The 22,950-nt window shown below is 32.8% G+C and overlaps 2 protein-coding genes and 1 long non-coding RNA gene across 6 annotated transcripts in view; 1 reads left to right on the top strand and 2 right to left on the bottom strand.

The window, feature by feature from the left end:
• The window catches only part of LOC123004740 (paired box protein Pax-6-like), a 44,293-nt gene that overhangs the window by 10,388 nt on the left and 10,955 nt on the right, over positions 1-22,950 (top strand). For 2 of the 3 annotated variants that reach the window (XM_044398145.1, XM_044398144.1), the window contains exons 4-5: positions 3,685-3,865; positions 13,365-13,596. In XM_044398145.1, coding sequence (XP_044254080.1) covers positions 3,685-3,865; positions 13,365-13,596 — 413 coding nt within the window. Of the gene's footprint in view, positions 1-3,663; positions 3,866-13,364; positions 13,597-22,950 lie in introns of all 3 variants that reach the window. The other variant, XM_044398143.1, reaches the window with a different exon arrangement.
• LOC123004742 lies at positions 10-749 on the bottom strand. Its single transcript, XR_006412704.1, has 2 exons — positions 653-749; positions 10-370 (listed from the first exon to the last, which is right to left on the bottom strand). It is a non-coding gene; the product is annotated as an uncharacterized LOC123004742 (long non-coding RNA).
• On the bottom strand, positions 20,711-21,537 carry LOC123004741. 2 transcript variants are annotated; one of them, XM_044398146.1, is made up of 2 exons: positions 21,429-21,537; positions 20,711-21,264 (listed from the first exon to the last, which is right to left on the bottom strand). In XM_044398146.1, the coding sequence occupies exons 1-2, from the start codon at positions 21,432-21,434 to the stop codon at positions 20,761-20,763; spliced, it is 510 nt and encodes a 169-aa protein (XP_044254081.1). In that variant the 5' UTR covers positions 21,435-21,537; the 3' UTR covers positions 20,711-20,760. The 2 variants fall into 2 exon arrangements, with proteins under 2 accessions (XP_044254081.1, XP_044254082.1); XM_044398147.1 differs by having other exon boundaries at positions 21,317-21,449.

The following is a 22,950-nucleotide window of genomic DNA, read 5'->3' as shown; positions in this document are numbered from 1 at the left end:
GTAATCAAATTTTACACCACAAACGCAAAATTTATTCACATTTAAAAAAAAAACAACGAAAATTTAACACAGACAACTACTTGTCTCGATTTTGAAGAATTCTGAAAAGTACAGGGGTTCGCATTACATTTTCTGGAACTTTCTTTTGAGGAGGATTTTGTTTCCGCTCCTCTTCTCGCTTCTCTGCCTCATTGTCAATTTCATCTAGTAACTCACGGGTTTTCTTTATTTTTTCATAGTAGTCTACTAAAGTTTGAGGCATTTTGGCCTCAGAATGTAATGAGTATTCGTCAAAATCCTTGACGTCTTTTAAAATATCCTCTTCAGTTTCCCAGACCGATGGTGTAAAATCAGAATTTGATTCAGCCATCTGTAAATTTAAACCCTATTTTAGTTTGACGAGGAATACAAGATTTGTAAAACAGAATTGAGTAGTTTTTGAAAGAATTCCATTTTGAGTTACAACTGTTTGTAAAGCTTGCATTATCTTACAAGAATAATTAATTTCAAGCTATATTTGAAACTCGAAATGGTATTTATAGATGACAAATTTGTTTCCGATTTGAGGTTTTCTTAGATAATTTTAAAAATTGCAAACAAATTATGTTAAAATAATTCGTTAATTTTTGATTTACGTCAATTAGGAACTTACCACGACAGTGTGATGTGCTGGTTTCTGGTTCAGTTTCAACAGAAGCAATAAATGTCAAAATTTTTCGGGATAACTGTCATCATACTGTCATCGTACAATTTGGCACTAACTTAACATTTATTTCTTGTAATATTAATGTGCATCAAGTAGGTTGTAGAAGTCTAAATGAATCTTTAATTTAAAAGCCATTTCACACAAAAAATGTTATTAATGTCATTCAGAACAAATTTGATTACATTAATAATGACAAATATCTTTAAGTTTGCCACCCTATTTAATTACATTGTTAATTTCAATTATTTTTCGCAACCTGGAGTACACATTTATTTGCAAAATTAGGTAAGATTGAGGTAAGAATTGTTTGAATTTTTGCATAGTTGCCACTCTAAAATGGTCCCTTTTAACGGCTACTTTGATGCACAGTAATATGAAAACAATATGTATGCATATAAAGTCTGTTTTTTTTAAATGGCAATGTCAAACAGTCTCAATGTTGGCACCACTTGCAAATTCAATCATAGTAATTTTAATAAAAGAAGTTGCCAGTTTTTGAATTAACTTGAAAACAATGTCATTAAACGTGAGCAAGAAAAAAAATAGATATAAAAACGGAGACAAATTCGGTACCGCTAATAGTTTTTAGAAATTTGGAAACGAATAGTTTGCAAGCAGGAAGTCAGAAAAAGAGCACCGCCGAAATTTAGACGCAATTTGTAATGCAGGTTTGCTAAACATTCTCTAATTTTTAGCAAGAAATTGACGAAAGAGGAAAGAGTTGAAAAAGTAACAATTTTGAAACTTAAGCTGAAGAAGAATTTAGAAGATGCATCAACTTCGAGCTCATTTCAATAAATTACTCAAAATTTATTGACAATCTTCATAATACCTGCTTGTGTTTTTTACAAAATAACTTTCTTCTGTATTATTTCTATATACACCCTTTTTTATTAAAGTTTTTGTAGCAAGAAGCTCGTATTTCACCGCAACATAGTAGGGAAAAGAGGGGTAAGACGGGGTAGCGAGGTAAGATAGGGACCCACTATATCTCAAAAACAAAAACAGTTTTGATAAAACTGTTAACGTTATTTTGTAGAAGTATCTCAAAACTTTTCACTGCGGCAAAAGCGAGAACCTGAGCATAACACATAACGTTGCTGTGAGTAAAAAATATTTTTTTAATTATTTGATGTTATTTTTCTATTGTGTTTCGAACGTGACTGTCAGAAATACATAGGTTTATCGTTTTATTGCAATCCCTGTACTTTAAACTTGATGTTAGACTAGTTATTTACACGATTACTTGTCCATTTATAAAATGATTTTTTTTTACCTACAAGGTCCCGTTGGGGCAAAATGGGGTATGGGGCACATCAATTGGCAATGGTCAATAATAAGCAACATAAGTTCAGTGAAGTCAAGGCAAAATCTCGTAAAGATTAGGTTAAGGGATTTCTTAAGTGTCATCCAGAAATAAGTCTTCGGAAACCAGAAAATACTTCTGCTGCTGGACTTGCGGGATTTAATAGAGTGTCGGTGGGAAAGTTTTTTGATCTGTTAGGAAAAGCTTTGGATGAATATAAATTTACTCCGGATAAAATTTATAATTGTGATGAAACTGGATTATTTATTGTACCCAAATCGAGATCCAAGATAATTGCTACAGCAAAGAAAAATGGATCACATGTCAGCTATGTGGGAAGTGGGCACATTGGGGCTGCGCTGGCGTCGATGACGACGATGAAGACGCAGTCTTTAAAACTGTAGTATCCCATCTTGCCCAATGGGGGACCCCATTTTACCCCAAGGGTGGGGCAAGATGGGGTAAAAGTGTTTTTATTTCTTTTCATCGTTATTAAAAAAAAATAATAATTTTTGTTATTTTTTTATTATAGTCTAACAGAGAGAAGACTGATTAAGTTGATAAATAGAGTTTCGAACTTCTGTGATGTATATTTAGTTTTTTATTCGACTTTAAACGTTAAGGTCCCCGTCTTGCCCCGCCTTCCCCTACTTATTTGCGGTATGTTTCTATCAAAATTTTTTGCACTAAATTCTGTCTTTAGTCCTTAGGTAACGATGTATGTTCTCAGGTATTTGATTATAACGATTTCAAACAGACACACGAGATTCATAAAAGTCAAATTTTGACAACATCTCAATATGAAAACATAACCATAATTTTTTATCAAAATTTCTAGGGAGAAAAACAAAAAGCAAACAAAATTTGTGGCAATGGAGATAAGCTACTACCAGTTTTTTCACCAAAATTTTGACTTGGTGTTTTTCATGAAACAAAACAGACTATATGTGACTTGAATTCATCTCTTGTAAATAATCGTTTTCTATTAGCAGTTTTTGTAAGAAGTTCTTGTAATTTTTTTCCGATTCCACTTGTAGGAGTTGTGGGATTTGAATAGTCAAAAAAATTAGGTTTTTGTTTAAGAAATTTTACCAAATTAGTAAACAAAAGAAGCAAAATCAAATTTAAAACTTAAATAAATCAAACGGCGAAAGATTTTATTGACAATGAATTCATCTTTTGTAAATAATCGTTTTCTATTAGAAGTTTTTGTGAGAAGTTCTTGTAATTTTTTTCTGATTCCACTTGTAGGAGTTGTGGGATTTGAATAGTCAAAAAAATTAGGTTTTGTTTAAGAAATTTTACCAAATTAGTAAACAAAAGAAGCAGAATCAAATTTAAAACTTAAATAAAACAAACGGAGAAAGATTTGATTGACACTTTATACAAAAATAAAAGTACACAAAGTCACAATATTTTTTTGTGGTTTTAATGTTTCTAATAAGGTTAATAAATACCAGAACAGAATATGGGAAAGCAGCTTTTTAGTGGTTAGCAAATTATCAGATTTTTGATTAAATTTTAATTAGTCCGAATAATTTAGATTGTTATTCTGTTCAAAATTATAAAAAAAGTTTGTAGAAAGGTAATAAATTTGTGTATATATTTGTGAAAGTCAGTAAGTCCTTTTCAGGTATGTATGTCTTTAAAGCTGTTTGGCCTCTTCCCCCAGGTACTACGAGACTGGATCAATCCGACCTCGGGCAATCGGTGGTTCAAAGCCCCGAGTGGCGACTGCAGAAGTGGTGTCAAAAATATCATCGTACAAACGCGAGTGTCCTTCGATATTTGCCTGGGAGATCCGAGATCGACTGTTACAAGAGGGTGTCTGTACCAACGACAACATACCGAGCGTAAGTAATACACCCTGACAAGTGTAGTAGTGGTGATGTTATGGTTGCTGACGTGGAAACGGAGACATGCATGAGAACTCGACAACCACCAAGATGTGACACGAGATATATATAATTAAAAACTTAATATTCGAGCTAATATTTTTCAAAGATAGCCCAGATTTATGCGATGTTTTGCACGGCGCTGATGTTTACAGCAATGATTTATTTTCGTAGTCTTCCTTCAAAGTGTTTACATAAATTTGAAGTTGGAAAGTGCGAGTCTTCGATCGATCACTCCCGAAAAGGGGGGTTCACCCGCTAAACGGAAGCATAAGCTTACGATAACAGCATCAGGTTTAATCAGTTTGTAATCATCGGTTTAACCTGCGTGACGAGCCTCTTATATAACTTTACTCTTCCGCGTATTAGACAGTCGCCCCCCGGCAGCCCTCAACACCCCGGCGTTATAATAAAGGAGCAGCTCTTTAAAATGGGAAACTATGAAAGAATATTGCAAGCTCTCTGATTATGCGTCATTTTTCAGGGCGAGGGTCTCGACCTGACTTTTATATCAAATTTTAAGGAAAATTTAATAAAACGAAAGTTTTTCCAACAGTTTCATAATTATTTTTCCGAAGTAGTCTTTGTCGTTTTTCTTCGTCTGTTTCGCCAAGCAATAATACTTTATTGTTCTTTCTGAACTGTGAGATTCTAACAAGTCCTGACCTCACGAAGGATGAGTAAATCTTCTGAGTACCGTTTATTGGATGCATGCAAATTTCCATGGCAACGTCCCTCATCTCCCATTGCTCGCGATGTCTCTATTCCTCAAAACAAAAACGTTATGGATTTTTCTCCTAAATGCGCAAGGTCTTTCTTCACATTATACGCTTCTGACGGCCACCTCATTCTAAATCCCGGACTAAAAACGCAATTTATTCGTAAAAATATCCACAAAATGTATACGTTTTATAAACATTGAAATAACAATAAAACAACATTGATTTAACGATACAAGATACTGTGGTTTATTTATGTTTGCACCTAAATATTTGTTTAAGTTTTAAGTTTGTTGGCGGAAATTCTTTCGAAATTTTATAAAGTAAGGGAAATAAACTTTGTACTATATTGACGTTATTTTACAATAGTGGCAAACACATCTTCTTGATTTTATTTCGAAATTAGTTAAAAAGTCGTCCAACTTTAATTGCAATAGCAACTTAAAAAATAATTTTCTAACACCAAAACCCTCCTTTGGACAAAAGGGAGTGAACTTACTGTTTTTTGCGATGCTGAATGCGAGTTTGAAATCTGTTTTAATTTGTTCTGAAGGGATTTTGATCGCAATGAATGTTCTAAAAATGTTTTTCTTAGCTGTTGTTGAATGTCTTTATTGTATGTACTTTCCCGTTCAGAAAAGAATTCATAATAGACGGTCTCTATTTAAATTTTTTAAATTTGTATTCTGTCTAAAGACCGCAATAGAAACAAACGGGTTTCAAATCTGAATTCTACGGGAAAAAAATCAGTGGAGTTCACCTATTTTTGTTTTTTTTTTTGAACAGAAAAGAGCAGAACAGCCAAAAAAGGCTAATTTTAGTACATCAAATGCGTTTTTCTCAGACTTTTCAATAAAAATTAAAACTACTACTAAAAATAGTAAAAAAGTGACAGTGTTATTTGTATAAAAAATGGTTATTAGAATTAGGACCGAACTAGAGTAAGTTTAACTCCAACAAAAAAATTCAGTTGCAACGGTCCAAATCTGATGTGAATGTTTATTATTTCAAAAGGTTTTAAGTTTCGAAATCTGAATACAGATTTTTGGCTCTTTTTTTAATTTTGAAAAATCGTATTTTTACATAAATTCTTCTAGCAAAGGTTCATAACTTTGGTTTTTAAATGTGACATGGTACATTTCATTGTTTATTATTTTGCGATTGAAATATTTAAGTATTTTTTACTGATTGCTTCATAATCATAATGTTAACAGTAGGCTGCAGAAAAATACGGTTTTAGTTTTTTTATAATTCCAAATTTAGGCTAAACTTTAACCAAAATAATAGGGTATGACCAGGAGAGTTCGAACACTTTTTGTTTAGTAACTTGAAGTTCTAATAATTTTTCATGTACGTTTATTCTAAATGGTTCAATAATTTTTTTAAACTTTTAGGAACAAAAATTCATTACAAAAAATTAACATACTATTTTTATTTCCAAATTATTAACAAAAAGTATTGCAAATGGTCGGTCTCACTCGTATGTCTGGTTAGAACATCTACCGATTATGGGTGAGACCGATCAGGAAAAATATGCTACACAAATTTCGTTAAAAACACAGTTAGTGACAAAAACATGTGCAAATGTAAATATTTAAAGCACACAGTTCAGAAAGAAAAATACTTTTGTCTTTCAGTGTTGATTTCGGTATTCCAAAATTCAGGCAGCTTTATTTATACTTATTGTTCTATTATGAACACATTCAATTCCATTTTTTATAGATTCAGCACTCTATTTAGCCCTTTCTTTATGTATTTTTTTGTGATCAGTGGACATTTTGGTAATCTCAAAAAAAATGTCTTAACCTTAACACTTTTCATTGCTTTATTTGGAATGATCTCTCTCGAATATCTCTGGTCGAACTATCCCAAAACCTAGTGGGAACCCAACATCTTCCTAATCTCTATGAAGTGAGAATACCTTAAAAATTTTGAGGTTATATACAGGCTGCTTCAAAACTCCAGAGAAAAATGTGAAAATGTGAAATTCTATCTACAGAAAATTTCGCAGTTCTGCAGTTTGACCCTGTTAGCAAAATAATTTTACATGTTTTTTTGCTGAAAGCTATTAGAAGAAGAAACAAAGAAGCTGTACCCTGAATTTTAACTATGTTTATGGCTTTTATTAGCAAAGTTTTTCTACCTTTACTGAATAATTATGAAAAAGATATATACAAAATCATCGGTAACATTAAATAGACATAAAAAAATGTCAAATGTCAAAAAATAAATGTCAAAATATTTTGAAGTTTTTTAAAGCTTTTTTCCATGTTTCTTACTTGTATTTTTCTCTGAGGCGCGAGTTCTGAACACCTCGTATACAGAAGAAAGTTATTTTGCTAAAAGTTACAAGCAGAAGCAGGTATTTTGAAGATTGGCAATAAATTTTAATATGTATTTACATATTTATTAACGACGTAATAAAATAATTAAAAAAAACATTCTGTGACATGAAAAATTTTAACAATCACACGTTAAATTTTAATTGAATACCGAATAAAGCTTTGAATCGACTTTTTATCCTGACAGTGCTATTAATAAACACTTGTTTGATGCGCATGACTTTCGGCCACCTAAGGGTTTAAATATTTACACTGGACACACTCTCCCGGTGGTAGAACTCTCCCGAACCAATATTCAAAGAAAAATAATGAAGACAAAGGAAATTGTCATTTTGAATGTTAGATATTTTTTGCGGAGTAATAAATTCTTTATTTTTTTAAAAACATCCTTTATTTGAAATGATAACTAATTTCATTTTTTGTTAAAACGTAAAATAAGTATGTAATATCTAATGCCTTTGCATTATTTCTAGAGTTAGAAATATTAAAATTTAGTGGAATTTTAAACTAAAAACTGAAATTTTTGATGTTAAAACACCTTGATTAGTGATGTCAGTTAAATCTAGGAGTTCTAAAAATTTAATTCCAGAAACAGTTTTAGTTTCAAGTCTGTAAGAAAGCATACCTACAGTGATGAAACTGTAAGAAGTGTTATTCCTCGTATTTAAAATCTAGTTAGTGAATAAATCCTCTTGTAGAGCTCGCATCTGAGCCTCTCCCGTTCCGTTTTAATTTTGCCATGGCGGAGTATAATTAAAGGCCGTTATCACGACGGTTTTACCGAATGCTACGTTTCAGAAAATGTTTGAGGGGTAATGTTAGGGGAATGCTGTTTCAGTACCGTTTTAAAGTTGATTCCTCTCGCTTGACTGGTCGGGAGATGCTCCAATCAATGCGGTCCGTCGTCCGCCCCCGCCTTGCCTATCTGCTAGCGGAGATATGCGGCGGCTCCTCAAATAACTTTATCTGTCCATTAATAGGGTTAGAACGCAGCTGGTCGACCAAGAAAAAACTTTTGCCAGACTTAAAAATGCTTTTAGAATTAATGGCATCCGCGAAAATTGTGAATTTATGACGGAGACGGGCCAAATGTGAAGATATTTATAGAGTTTTTGCGAGTTTGCTTTCCGACTTGTTTTAACACTAATGACAAATTGTTGTGGAGTTTTATTCGGTTTAACGGGCTGGCGATGCGGGGAAAACACAAATGGAAATTGATTTGGTTTTAAAGTAGGCTCAAAGCGAAAATAAAAACGAAAAATAGCAAAGCTGTAGAGGAAAATGAAAAATATTGCATTCTGTTCACTTCTCATGGAATTTGTAGGCTGGTAAAATAATAAATTCTTGTTTTGCAAATCCACTGTATACAGTGTTCTGGCTACACCCCACATTAGAGGTATTGGGAATTCTAACAAAGATATTTTTCTAAAATTTTGTTTATAGCCATAATCGGTTAGGTTCTGCTCAATGAAAATATTTTCAAGTTGAACTTCCTGTTACACCGGAAGTGGATATCAACTTCGTTATTTTAAATAGATTGTTATGTTTTTTTATTGCGTTTTTGGATTACTCAAGGGATTTTGATAGAGTTTTTATTAACCCTCCCTAACCGTTTTCGAAATATTTAGACCTTTTTTATTTTTTTTTTGAATTTGAATCTAGCTATTGAAAAATCGATAACTCCACCATTTTTATTATGTTGAAATCGTATTTGGGTATACGAGAGAAAAAAGGTTGGATCTTTTCTTTGGTGTATTCATATTTGGAAAAATAATTAACAAACCGCCAAAATGTAAGAGATTACGTTTAGGAAACTTCAAATACTCTTAACTCAATTTTTCTAAATGAAACACCACATTTTTATCTTCACTAAATGGAGGAGAATTTTGTTCTGCTTCGATCTGTGTTAACATTCCCTATACCTATGTTTGACAGTTTTCAAGTTATAGTAACTTCTTTTGATATTGTGAAAAAATCATTAGCTATAGCTACTTTAGCAAAGGTTGTCACAGAGATAAGAAAAAAATTGAATATCAAAGTTATTCAAATTTAGATTAAATTTAATTTGTATTTACGAAAAGAATAACACAATTGTGAAAAAAAACTTGGCATTTTTTCAGTGAGAAATATTTTCATGGCAAACTATGCGAAAACTACCATGGATAGTAATGGATTTTTTCCATTGTAAAAAAAGTCAAAATAACATGGAAATCATTAAATTTAGGTATTTTCAGTGAGAAATATTTTCATGGCAAACTATGCGAAAACTACCATGGATAGTAATGGATTTTTTCCATTGTAAAAAAAAGTCAAAATAACTTGGAAATCATTAAATTTAGGTATACCTAGGGAATGTAGATAGGTACAGATTGATGCAGAATTAAATTCTCTTGCATTTAGCTAAGAAAAAATCGGGGCCTTCCATTTGAAAAAAATCAGTTACAGGTATTTGAACTTTCCCATACGTAACCTTAAATTTTGGAGGTTTGATAATTAATTATTTTTCCAATTATAAATACACGAAAGAAAAGATCGCACTTTTCTTTTTTATATGCCCAAATACGACTTCAAAATAATTAAAAATGGTAGAGTTATCGATTTTTGGAAAGGAAAATGCAAATTAAAAAAAAATCAAAAAAATCTAAATACATATTTCAAAAACGGTTAAATTTAGGTATAGGAAAGTCTAATAAAAACTCTCTCAAAATCACTTCACTAATCCAAAAACGCAATAAAAAACATAACGTTTTATTTAAAATAACAAAGTTGATACTCATTTATTTTCATTGAGCAGGATCTAAACGATTATGGCTATAGTCAAAATTTTAGATAAATATCACTGTTAGAACTTTCAATACTTCTAATGTGGGGTTTAGACGGAACAGCCTGTATATGAGGACAATTTCTATTATTATTTATGTACAGGCTACATGTATTAAACCAAGATTAAAACAATTTTCTGAAACAATGGTGTATAAAACGTATATTATGACCAATCATCTTTTATTTTCAATTTAAGATTAGTGGACAAGTGTAGTAAAAATTGATTTATTTTAGTGGAGGCTAATATTGCCTCATGCGTTGATGTGATTGCTAAAAAATGAGACGAGGGTTTTGACTTGTTGCTGAGAATTCAGTGTGGATCAATATCTGGTCTCATTTGTGCATTTCCAAGTTCCATATGAGACGGTGTTCTTAAATTTCTCAGCATCAGTATTGTCAGATAAAGCGAGGGTGTTCAGAATCGAATCCGTTGGTGTGGCTCGGAATTATGCTGTGTAATGTAAGGCAGCGAGAGGGTGATACGCAGCAAACCGTAAAGACGAGCGTGCAGTCACAAGAGGGTGCATAGATTTGCCGCCTGTTTGCCAAGAAAACTGGCTGAGAGTTGGCAAACTCCGGACCAGTCTTGACCAAAATCGCTTTCGCTTAAAAATTGAAACCGTCACGTGTTGGCGCAATAAAATCCAACTCCATTTATTCGCAAACCCGCTTTTTAACAATCGTGAAAACGGGTGGAGCGATCGTTCAACTCGTAATGTGTAATAATCTATCGTGCCACGTGGCAGGCACGTGTGGGCTGCGCTTTAGCTCATACGATCAGTGCTCTCGACCAAAAACTTATTACGTTATCGACACTCGACGTCGATGGTAACATTTTAATAAAAATCCCCCGATTTTACCTTCTTCGTGGGGTTCATTAGGAGAGCGCGACCCCAAACTTTCTCATCGAGATTACATCGGCATTTTCGAAATTAAAATCTAAACAATCGTCTTGTACCCTTGATTGCAATGAGACCGTGTCGATGCCGTCAATGGACTGCATAAAGCCCAGCAGGACTCCCTCTATTGGCACTCCATTCTCCGTGACCCCACGACGCCCCATTATATGACCTTTTTTCCTTCGATCTATTATACCGGTAGCAAAAAAGAACGCAACTTCGACTGCACTCACCCTCAGAATGTCCTAATCGATTGTTTTTCGTACATGGACGAAGGACGCGTTGGTTGTTTGAATTAGTAATTTTTGATTCCCAAGCAAGGTGGTCTTGTTCCATTTCGATTTGACGTCTGTCAAGCCCTTTCGATCTCTATAATGTCAAAGAAAAGTTGCGGTGCTTGTATAAGTTCCAGCTTGTCGAACAATTATGTTAAGGCGGGAAATAAATCATTGTTGTGGAAACCACTTTTAAACCACTTGTTCGCTTTGTGCTGGTACCAATAATAGCAAATGCTTCAAATTTTATTGAGACTAAAGGGGAAAATGAAATCGATACCCATATTCCATCACAATTATTGTTAATACATACAAATAACTGGATGTTCATTCCGGATTTTCCACTAAAATTTAATCAGTTCGCAATCCTTCAAACCATAGATATTATTGAAAGGATTAAAAGTACAGCTACATTAAAAAAAAAACGGGAAATGTCAAAAAAATTGAGTTTTTATTTGTAATTTTTCCATGGTGTGAACGAGTTTTATTAAAAATAGGTTAAATATTTTGATAGCATGTCTGTTAAAAATAGGTTATATTTCAACAAATTTAGTAACAAACTGAACAACTTAATACTTAATCATTTGTACTTTTAGAGCAACCCAAACCCATATTGCCTTTCACGGAGCCCTCATTTATTTACCCACTTTTTTTTAATCCTTTCGATGGTACTTTTTCTCACTCTAAATTCTGCCGCTAAATTCATAATTTTCCTACCATTTTCCAGGTGAGCGAAGATTTTGGTTTTCTTTACTTCACTTAAATGCGGCATTGCACATGTTGTTTATTTATTTTTTAGTCGTTCCATGTTGTTATAACTTATAATATGAAAACATTCAACAATTTATAGTCGATAAATTGTCAATAATGCTCAAGAAACTCTGTTAAGAAGTTTTAATAGCCAGCTTTTCTTTGAACACCCGGCTTTTTGACATCAGGTTTGATGGTTTAAACCTTCAAATTTGACATTTTCAAAATTTGGATATTTATTTTTTTTAATGGTAATTTAATACGTCGAAAAACGTTGTGTGTAACACGTGCTGTTAAGAAACATAACGACCTCGGTAGAATTTAGGCCCTCCTTTTTTGGGCCTCAAACAAGTCCCTGGGTCATTAACAGCTCTGAATACATAAATAACTACAAGTTAAAAAATAAATTGTAGCTAGATATGAAAAATGTATAGGGTTTGGAAAACAAAACTTACGTTAAAAAAATAAAAACTTGATATTTATTATTCTGATATCCCTTTTTACAATGAAGTAGGTACACTAGGTGTCAAAATTAAAAAAATAACATTCAACGTATAAATTGGTATTTAGATATGTTTATTGCATAAATGTTGAATATACCATTAAATTTTTAAATACACGGTGCGCCAGAACTCGCGCCCAATTAGAGAAAAATACCATCTAAGGTAAGATACCAGAAACATGGAAAAAATTCTATCTATAAATTTGAACTTTGACTCTATTTATTTCCGTTGAAAAAATAATTTTCCAAATTTTTTTGCCACAGGCTATTTACAAGAGGAAGAAAGGAAGCTGTATACTAAATTGTAACTCTGTTTAATGTTATTTGTGGCTTTTATTGGTAAAATTTTTGTACCTTTACTAAATAATTATAAAAAAAACATATACAAGATCATCATTAAATAGACAAAAAAATTGTCAAATGTCAAAAAATAAATGTCAAATTTTTTTGACAAATAGAACTTTTTAAATATTTTTTTCATGTTCGTGGTACCTTATCTTACTTGAATTTTTTCTCTGGGGCGCGAGTTCTGACACACACTGTATAGTTAATATTGTAATTTTCTGTGTAGCAAAATTGTTGTGGTTCTTCAAAAATTTTTGTTCAACAGACATTTTTTAAAAACTTAAATAAATAGGTACAACGAAACACATCAAACGAGAGGCGTTTCAGGATAAAAAGAAGATAATTTCAAACACCTGTGGTAAAACTTTAATACCTATGGACACATTTATTTAAAGTAAAAAAGTAAAAAACAAAATAAAAATTAGAAATTAAAAAACAATATATGTATGTGTATTTCCAGTCGTACTCTAACTCTATTTAAAAAGTTTTGTCTTGACTACTAAATAAAACAACATTAGAAATATTAACAATGAAGTAGTTTTCTTTTTGCTTCTCATAAACTTTTCTGTAAGAACTAAGTGCTTCACTTTGTTTCTTTCTATAATAGTAAGCACATCGTGAATCAATAGAAGTCTTGGTTCACAATTGACTAAAATAATAAGAGAAATTCTGCATCGAATCTAAACTACAACTGTTCTTAACAAGGCTTCCAATTTGTTGTGCAGATGGAAGCAATTGTGTATTTTATGAGAAATTTCTAGGGGACTGATGGTTTAATAATTGATAATTTTTTGTGTCGCAGGTCTCGTCGATAAACAGGGTTTTGCGAAATTTGGCGGCACAAAAGGAACAATCGTCCCAGAATCCTCCGGTTTCGTCCGGAAATGACAGTGTATACGATAAGCTCCGTCTTCTGAACGGAAACCAAGGAAGTTGGAGACCGACGCCATGGTATTCTCCCGGCAACACTTCCTTTCCGCTTCAGCCGTTAAGTCCTCCGCCTACCATTTTAGCCGATGACATCAACAAAAAAGGTAGGACCGACTTAGCCCTCTAATTGGTAAAGAAAAAAATACAAAAAATCATCGGATTAGTCGAGCCGTAAAAATGAAAAAGCTCACATTTAATTACAGCAAGTCACACACACCGTAATTAAAACATGAAACGTTGTGAAAAAATGATCGCTGAAATTAAACAATGACTACGGCGTTATTGTATACAAAGCATAACCGGCGAACGAATTGAACAAATTTTAATTAATGCGTAATAATTTCATTAACGGCCGTTTGTGGTTGCGTTGAAAATTCAATTGCAGCAAATTGGTTAAACGCTGAATGTTAAAATTTCAATTAGTGTATGTCCCGAGGCGCGACTTCCACTTCTAAAAGGGGGCGGCGTGTTTGCATTTTTAACAAATGTGTCACTTGCAGCTAACCATCAACTGAACTGATACAGTAACAAACGCTGCCCCTGGAGGCAGATTAGTCAGGACCCCACAAAGCTGGTGGAGCCTTTGATTCCTAGCTCGACCGCAAATTGCGGCAAACAGTTGTAATTTACCATCCACATATGGAACTGCCAAGTTTCGATACAGAATTCATCTCACATCAAACTTACCTGCACAAGTTCGTGCATGGTGCTTGAGAAATGTTAAGCTTCTCGAGGCGTTTAAAGTCTACTCAAAGCTTTCGATATTACAAGCAAACGTAATTTGTCTTTACTTACATGTATCTTCTTTGTAATATTCGCATCAGGTACTCAATTATCAGTTAATACTTATTTTTAAGTTTAACTCATCGAAACTTGTAAAACTACGCAATTACACTATAAAAATTCTCTTGTTACTATTAGTTGATGTTTCTTTGTTGCTTTCTTTAATAAACATTTAGTCAGAAAAACTAGACAAGTTTATGTGAATACAACAAGCTCCTGTAAATAAGTTGCTCATTCTTTGAGAATTTTAAATCCAATTATGTATTTTAAATTTTTGTAACTTAAAATCAAGTAGTTACACGATTTTTATACCAACAATTTATTGCTCTGTTTGTTATTGATGAATCAAATTACATAACTTTCTACAAATTCTAAGTAAAAGAATAAAACTTGTAATTGTAATACTCTACTTACAGAATTAAATTAGTTTTTACCAGTCAGCAATCAATTTATTTGTCTAAACAATTCTACAAAAATCTACAAAAACGGTTAAGTTTTTTTTTTTAATCAGAAATGTTTTTTTAGCGATAGGACTTGTAAAATAGACTTTAAATCAACAAAGAGTCAATTTTGGTTTCTTCCATTTTGATGGAATACTTGTTTCCAAAACTTCAAAAAGTCCATTTTACCTCAATTCAAATCACAGCTCAGAGCACAATATTCATTTCTAATGAATAGAAGAAATAAATTTTTAAATTAAACAATTGTTTTTTCAATCAATAATTTCTAAAAAAAAACAAAACATGCCAGTAGTATTTACAACACGTTTCAACATTTTTTTTTAAATTTGTAATTAAAGCTTTTTTTTCTGAAAATATTAAAGGGAGCAAATTAAATGCACAGTATATTATTTAAAGGACAAGTATTTTTGATCAGTAAAAATAATAAATGCATGGTAAAACTGATAAATGCACAGTAAAAATGATAAATGCACAGTAAAAATAATAAATGCAGAGTAAAGACAAGGATTGAATGTCTAGCAAAACTAATTAATTTAATATAGGTATTTACACATTTACAAACAAAATGTTTCCGAGCAAAATCAGAATGTCGCTAAGCGTTCAAAAACAAAATTGTGGTATCAGGAGCACAGCAGTGCAAAGAGTGGCGTACGCTGATTAGACTGATTACCATTTGTGCACAGTTTCAGCCCTTGCTAAAATCATTCTTGCGCAGGGGCCCTTGCTAATACATACACGGTGTTTCAAAATGCCGCACTAAAACTATGGTACGGTGTCTAAAAGCATTTGCTGAGTGAGGGAAAAATATTTAAAAAATTCTTGGTTTTTATTTTTCTGCACAGTGGGGGTTTTGTGTAAGAATCTTCAAACGTTGTACTTATTATTACTAAATAACACTCAAAATGCAATTAAAATATGCAGAATGGAAGGTAGATTAATAATCTTTAACGCAATGTCTGTGGTCTTTAACATTCAATCTTCTAAAATATCGGTAATTATGCAAAAATTGATGCGGCAACGTTTAAAAGTAACAATGAATTCAAGAATTGAATTATTCCATGACAACTCTCTTGATTTTCTCAAGGTAGGAGCATGCAGTTGTCAGATTTACCATAAAATAAACCTTCATCCAGGTTCCAGGTGCAAATTTAACATCAAGATTTTTTTAAATATTTTTCCCTCACTCACCAAATGCATCTAGACAACGTACTATAGTTTTAGTGCGGCATTTTTTAAACTGTATACCACCTTCAAATAATAATAAATAAATATTCAGTAATATAAAAATAAGGACCAACAATAAATCACATTCTTGCGCAGGGGCCATACATTGTTATGTAAACAAGACTGAAAATTCATAAATTTTATGTTGTTTTATTAATTTTGATTAAAGTTACTGAGAGTTTATTATTTTTACTGATGTGCAAATGGAATTTTTTGCCACATATTATATTACGCTGATCATTTTTAATTTTTAACTGTGCAAAAATTAATTAAATATTGATCATTTATTATTTTATACTGATCAAAATGGAATTATTTACTGATCGCTTTATTACTACCCAATATTAAATGCAAGTAGTGATTTTAACCGCAACCGATTTTTGAGTATTAATCGAAAAAACTGTAAGTTGTAACTTTCTGTATTTTAGCTATTGAACACCTTTGTGTGAAATGGTAGGAAAAGTTGTATTTTTATTTTGTAAAAAAGTTTTGTGAGTGCTTTTGAAACAGAGGCTGATGTTGGTGGAGAAATGGGGATAAAAATTCGCAATTTCATTTGCGAGTGGAATGACGGCGCTGATAAGATATGAATATAAAATTCTTTTAAAAAGGGTATTAGAGGACGGTAGGGGATATGCGGGCAAAACGGGGTAGGTGCCTAAAACGGGGTACCATGTTTTTTTTCTATACCACTAGCTTTATCTACCCAACGTTTTCAAAATTATATTACACACGCGGGCATACGATCTTTGTCATAAAGCAGAAATCTGTAGTTGTTAGCCGATCGTTGTAGTTAGCACATGTGCCTTTTTAGTAAACACTGTTTCAATATCGCCGGAGAATAAATTCATCGTAAGTAGGACTAAACCAATTTATTATTAAAAAATATTAATGCCAACTAAAAGTGCGTGTTTTCTAAAGATTTTCTTTGTTATTGTGTTAAAAAAAAATTACTTCTAATAAAATAAATACGTCATAACCTAAAAGTCTTCGCATTTGGGCAAAATGGGGTACCAGCAGGTACGGTAAAACGGGGTACCCCATTTTGCCCTATTTTTATGCAACTTTCCAGTAAATATTTTTGGTTTTGTCTCTACATAGATGGTGTCTAAGTACAAAAGAAAGAGATACTCCAGGTTATTCCGTTTCAAAAGTTTTGGGCAGTAAAAGGCCCGTTTTTACTACCCAACAAGAACAAGAACTTGTTAATTATCTTAAAGATATGGAAGCGAGATTATTAGATTATTTGGACTGACTATTACAGAATGCAGGCAACTTGCCTTTCAACTTGCTGAACAAAATCGGATTGAATACCCCTTTAACAAAAATCTTAAAATGGCTGGAACGGGATGGATACGGGTTTTTTTTAATAGACATAAAGACTTGACCATCAGAAAGCCCGAGGCTACGTCAGGTGCCCGTGCAATGGGCTTTAACAAGGTGGCTGTACAACAGTTCTTTAAACTGTTAGAAGAAACTGTCAATGAGCTTTTTTCAGTTTAGACATATTACCCCATTTTGCCCTATGCGACGGGCATAATGGGGCAAATTGCATTACTATTTTTTTTATTCAATATAAAATAAATGTTTTGTTTTTTATAAGTTAAAATGTTAGTAATAAATAATTAATACTGTAACAATAATATTGCCTCATTTACAGACTCTCATAGTTTTAAGTTTTTTTAAAATTCGACTTCAAACATTAAGTACCCCATTTTGCCCGCCTCTCCCCTATAAAATCCGGGTGTGCTATTTCGAGACGGAACACGTCGGCCAGAGTCTACCAAAGTGCAGATATTAAATTTGTGGAATTTTGCGGTGTCCTGAATCCGTTGTAGATTGTGCAGAATGGAGAATAATCAGTTCCCTCAACAGCACGCAAATACATTCCCCGAGTGCCTCGTCCGCTACTATTCCTTTAAAGCTAAAACAAAATTCATTTCAGCTAATTTCTTCTCAATTAAATTAAACGAAACAAATTGCCAATTAAATTCGAATTTAATAAGGCAAGCCTCCATCGCAAAAAATCAACAATTCTTTGGACAGATACGGGCAAATAAGCCACTCGCAAATTGATCTCCCGTCGAGTTATTGTGTCGAAAATCGCATAATGGTGAGAGTTATCTTCGATATCCTCAACAAACGGCATTTCAACGGTGTTCTCGAGTGGAGCTGGAACGGTTGACAAAGCCGGCGTGCTGTCTAAATCTCGTGGGAGCCTCTTTTGTTGGATTTCACCCGTTGATCTCGACCGCTGTTAAGATATTTATCAAAACCGGCAACCGATAAACATCCACCAATTAACAAGCGGTGAGCGTCGCGACGGCGGCGGAAAAAATTGCCTCGAGATCAACCGGAAGTGACGCCCTAGTGAGAAGCTCTACCGCCTTTGAATCAAAGTGTCAACAAACAAACGACATTAGGAGACGGGACAGGGAGGATTGCTGAATCAATACCCTAGAGACATTCAACCGTGACGTCATAGTCAATTCTTATACACCGGATTCTTACCCGAACAGAGGGTAATTTGACGAATCAACTGTTTAGTGGGGGTTAGTGAGGTGATTGAGATGCAAACTGATCTATTACGAAATAAATTTTTAAAAAATAAGAAACTGGATAGAATGACGCATTCTTTAAAAAAAATAATTTGCCGAGATTTGTTTTCCAAAAATTTGCTTACTGCTTAGGTCTAAAATTAAACATTATTACGTCCAAAATTATATTTTTACTTTATGTATAAGGTACCTAAAGCATATAAGACCCGGTGCTTAAAAAGGGCAACTGTTATTTTTCGTCTAAATTGTGAAGAAAATTAAAACCATCTAGCCTACGTTGGACCTCCAGCCAGCCATCTATCATCAATCATACAAGTTACTCCTAGATATGTCTTTTAGTTGACTGTAAATGGTGAAATATGTTATAAACTGATGCGTCATTGTGTTGGATGTTAAAATTAAATATTTCTAGTTACATATCAATAATACATGTTTTGAAGTTTCTTTACTTTTTTTGTATTTTTTCTGTTGGTTTTTGTTTGTTTATTAAAGATTTTTTCCTTAACTTACTGTTAACACGATTAATGAAAAATCCTATCTCAAATTTTAAATATGGGCCTTATCTAATGCCGATGGTGGGCCTTATTTGGGGCTAGGAGGTTCCAAAAAAGGCCATTTGTGATATTTTATATTTATATTAAAAACATGTAGAAAAATTAACAAAACAGGCATTTTTGTGGTACACATTGTTAAACAAAAATCCAAATTACAATTTCGATAATAAATCCAAACCTTTGCATATTTCAAAAAATATATAAAAAATCGTAAAAATTAAGTGGGCCTTATTCGCTTTAGGTACCTTATTAATACTTTATTTTCTTTATTTAACTTTAGGTATTAATTTTTATGAAGTTTTTACAATCTAAAATTAATTAATAAATAAAAACAAAAACGTTATAAAAAATAACGAATTAACTGATGGCATGGATTAAAAGTTACAACAACAATAAAAAAATACGATTGACTAAAAAATAATTATGTATTTATGTTGTTAAAAAAATCCGGGATATAAGTTTATGACATTTGTAAAGAATGCCATTTATTGTAAGAAATTGAAGTGTATAGATAGATAATTAGATATCCATAATTACATACGTATTATTATTTGGCCCTAATAATGTCATGGGATGTGAAATGTTCTTTATATTTGCAGAGATAAACGAAAAACAATAAATACAAAATGTGACAAACAATGAATGAAATGAAATCAGCACAATGAAAATAAAATCCAAAAAATTTAAAAAATCAAATTCCATTGAACAATTTTTTTATATAAAAAGGTAACCCACAAAGAACTCTTACGTCTGTGTTGTATTATCACAGTTGATTAAATTGATTGTGTTGTTGAATATGGTGATTTTGTATACAGGCTAATTCTTGTAGGGCCTACATTAGAAACTTTTCAACTTCCAATGTAGCTTTGAAATTTAGTTCGCGACCAAAATTGACTTTTTTGTCTTAAGTAAATTATTATTTCCAAAATGGCTCAACAACAAGAAATTGACTTCAACTTCGAAATTTAAGAAATGTTGATAAGTCTAGTTCTTTTGATTGTCATTGAAAAAATTAAGTCATTTTATTTTAAAAAAACCGAGTTATTATAGTTGTTTTTTGGTCGTCATTTTCGCAAAGGGTTCAAAATCTGTGATTTTAATGGACCCTCAAATTAAATTTCGACAAAAAACGACATATTTATATGACAAAAACTAACTAGAACAGATAAATCCAACAATATGGATATATGTTTTACTCAGATTCAGAAAATGCAATAAAAATTCAAAACTACAATAAAAATCAGTGGTTCTATTACTTTAAATTTAAAAGTTGACGCCAATTTCTCGTTCAGTGAAGTCATTTTCAAAATAATTTAGTTGAATTAAGAATGATCTGTATAAGACACTTTGTTTTTTCACTCACTTTTGTTCACGAATTATAAAAAAAATAAAGAAGTAAAAATGTTGCATCAATCTGCACAACTATTAAAGTCACCTGGCCTGTTCTACCTAATGCCGTAGTTATTTTAATTCATAAAATAGAAAGGTTTCTTTTATTAAGATATTTACTTGTCTTTGTTATTTTTACAAAAATGTAGTGTTTATTTTTTTAACCTTATAAAGTTTCAATAAATTTATGTTGTTCGACTATTTTATATTTGTTAAAATAAAAAAAATGTTAAATTTAAAGTCATAAATTCGTCATAAAATTTTATTTGAAAGACAGTCTCACAGAAATAATTTAACATTTACTGGAAAACCTGAATATAGGACGCACTGAACGGTGTGTAAACCGACGTAGCAACAACCGACGACAAGGGCACAGCCTGGATCCTCGCCGAGGCCATCATACCCCCTTTAGGAACTGCCAAAAGTGCCGCACTTTGAGGCACCGTATACACCACACTTTGGCCTTGTGGTAAAACAACATAATACTGCCCTCCTTGAGGTTCTTCCAACTTTTCCGATTTTTCTTTCTCAGGTTCGGCTTGAACTTTCTCGGCTTTTTGGGACAACAAACGCTCAGTGTTTGATTCAGTAGTTGTGGGTTCCTCAGTCGTGGTGGGTTCTGCTGGTGGCCCGTAGGACGGTGCAGGAGTTGGCACTGCTTTCACAGGGAGTTTTAATTGTTGTCCTGTGGGAGCCCAACCACTGGCCACGTATGGTGCAGGTTTTCGGACAATTTCGATTTTTTGTCGCGGAATATCAGCAGAGACCATCGAGACAATGACCAGGGTGAAGGCTACTGTGAACTGTAAAAGGGTGGTATTAGCACAAGGGGGTTGCAAAAGGCATGGGACATACGTCGATAACTGTGTAAATGTCCCATTTGTCTACATCTAGAGCGATGTTTTCTTTCGGCTAATGGATGGTTGATGGGTTAATGAGATAAATTTAAAGTTGTTTTGGGGCTTACCTTCATTTTCGGAACTTTTAGTCGTTACTAGAGTGAATTGCAAAGTAAACTAGCGCTGATTTTGACGATTTGAACGTATTTATATCGAAAAATAGTGGCCTTAAAGACGTGACTTGGATACTACTAACTTTAAAGTGAGTTTGTGTGAATGTACTCCCAATTTAATTATTGATGGTTCAATTAAGTATTCTGAGAGGCTTCTGACACTGACCTGTAATATGTGACGTGTCATGGTGCAGATCCTTATAGGTATGTAAATATTTTATTTTCTTAATTAATTAAAACAAGTACTAGTCTATTTATTTTCCTAAACAATTTTATAAAATTAAAAATCAATAAAATTTATTGTTTTTTTTTTCAAACAACCAGACAGTTTTTAACCCTAAAATATGATTTTTCAACCCAAAATTTTTACAAAGAAAAATAAGTGCTTGCTGTGCAAATTTCGCGAATATTTGAAGTTTCCAATAATTTTTATAACTAAGGGCATACAAAAATTATTATACGTAATTGAGATCTGAGTTTTAAACCTCTTTCAGTACCTATATCTCTGGGTTTATAGTTACCCACCATTGATACATCTTCGTGTATCTTTTCAGTCTCAAATAATACCAATTTCCTGTTTATTAAAAAACTTTTAACCTCAAGCCGCACAAAAAGCCTCCTGTATCGCATTTCTTCCACTCGATCTGCCCAAGTCGGCTTCCTGTTTCATCCACCTACCGCAAATATTGGTTAATTGTTAAGTCCGAGCTCATATATTTTTACCTACTTAAGTAGGGTATAATGCCCTGTCGTTAACCCTTTTCATTGTTAAATCCGGCTTTCAGTAGCGTAACAAAAGCTCAACTCAAGCTCGGTAAGCTTATCGAATTTGCATCGTTTAACACAAAAAGATTGCCGATTTTTCGAAGAAACGGTTTTACCTTGTTACAATTTCAGTAAAAAAAAAGTGAGAGTTTATGGAGTAAATTGGCATTTAACGAGCAAAATGCACCTCGTTTTGTTCATGTCACGAATAATAAGGATGTCACGTATAATTGCGTGGAGGTTTGGAGTACGTGATGGGGACGGACGTCCTTAGGTGGAAACCGCCACAAATAAACAGGAGTACGGTTCTAGGTCAAGGCTTGTTACACACTCACCCTCCGGAACAAAATACAGGGCCGCATTGGGAATAAAGACACCGCTTGAGACTTTTCAGTATCAATATCAGAAAATTATAAAACATTTTGCACAGAATTTGTGTTTAAACAATCCCTCTGCTCTTCGTAATAAATAAAATCCCTCGCCGTCTCCCAAGAGAATATTAGCGCGGATCACCATAAATTTCGAGCTTAATTCTTTCGAGCTTTTAAGAGCTCTATTTTGCCAAATAGCGTTTTGTTGTGTGTGTTGGTTTTCTCCGATTTCTCCTGTAAATATTTGTAGCGATAAAGAGATGATTGTTTTGTTGGAGTTCCGGCGGCGAAGCGAACGTTGTCTCTGTCTGATGTCTGTCTCCGGTTATCTATGGGTATCA

This window comes from Tribolium madens, unplaced genomic scaffold, assembly GCF_015345945.1.
Source record: "Tribolium madens isolate multiple individuals breed KSU strain unplaced genomic scaffold, Tmad_KSU_1.1 Scaffold_20;HRSCAF=117;Tcas5.2_LG4, whole genome shotgun sequence".
NCBI classification, from domain to species: domain Eukaryota; kingdom Metazoa; phylum Arthropoda; class Insecta; order Coleoptera; family Tenebrionidae; genus Tribolium; species Tribolium madens.
Note: the sequence above shows the minus strand (reverse complement) of the source record. Positions and strands in the feature narration are given on the sequence as shown.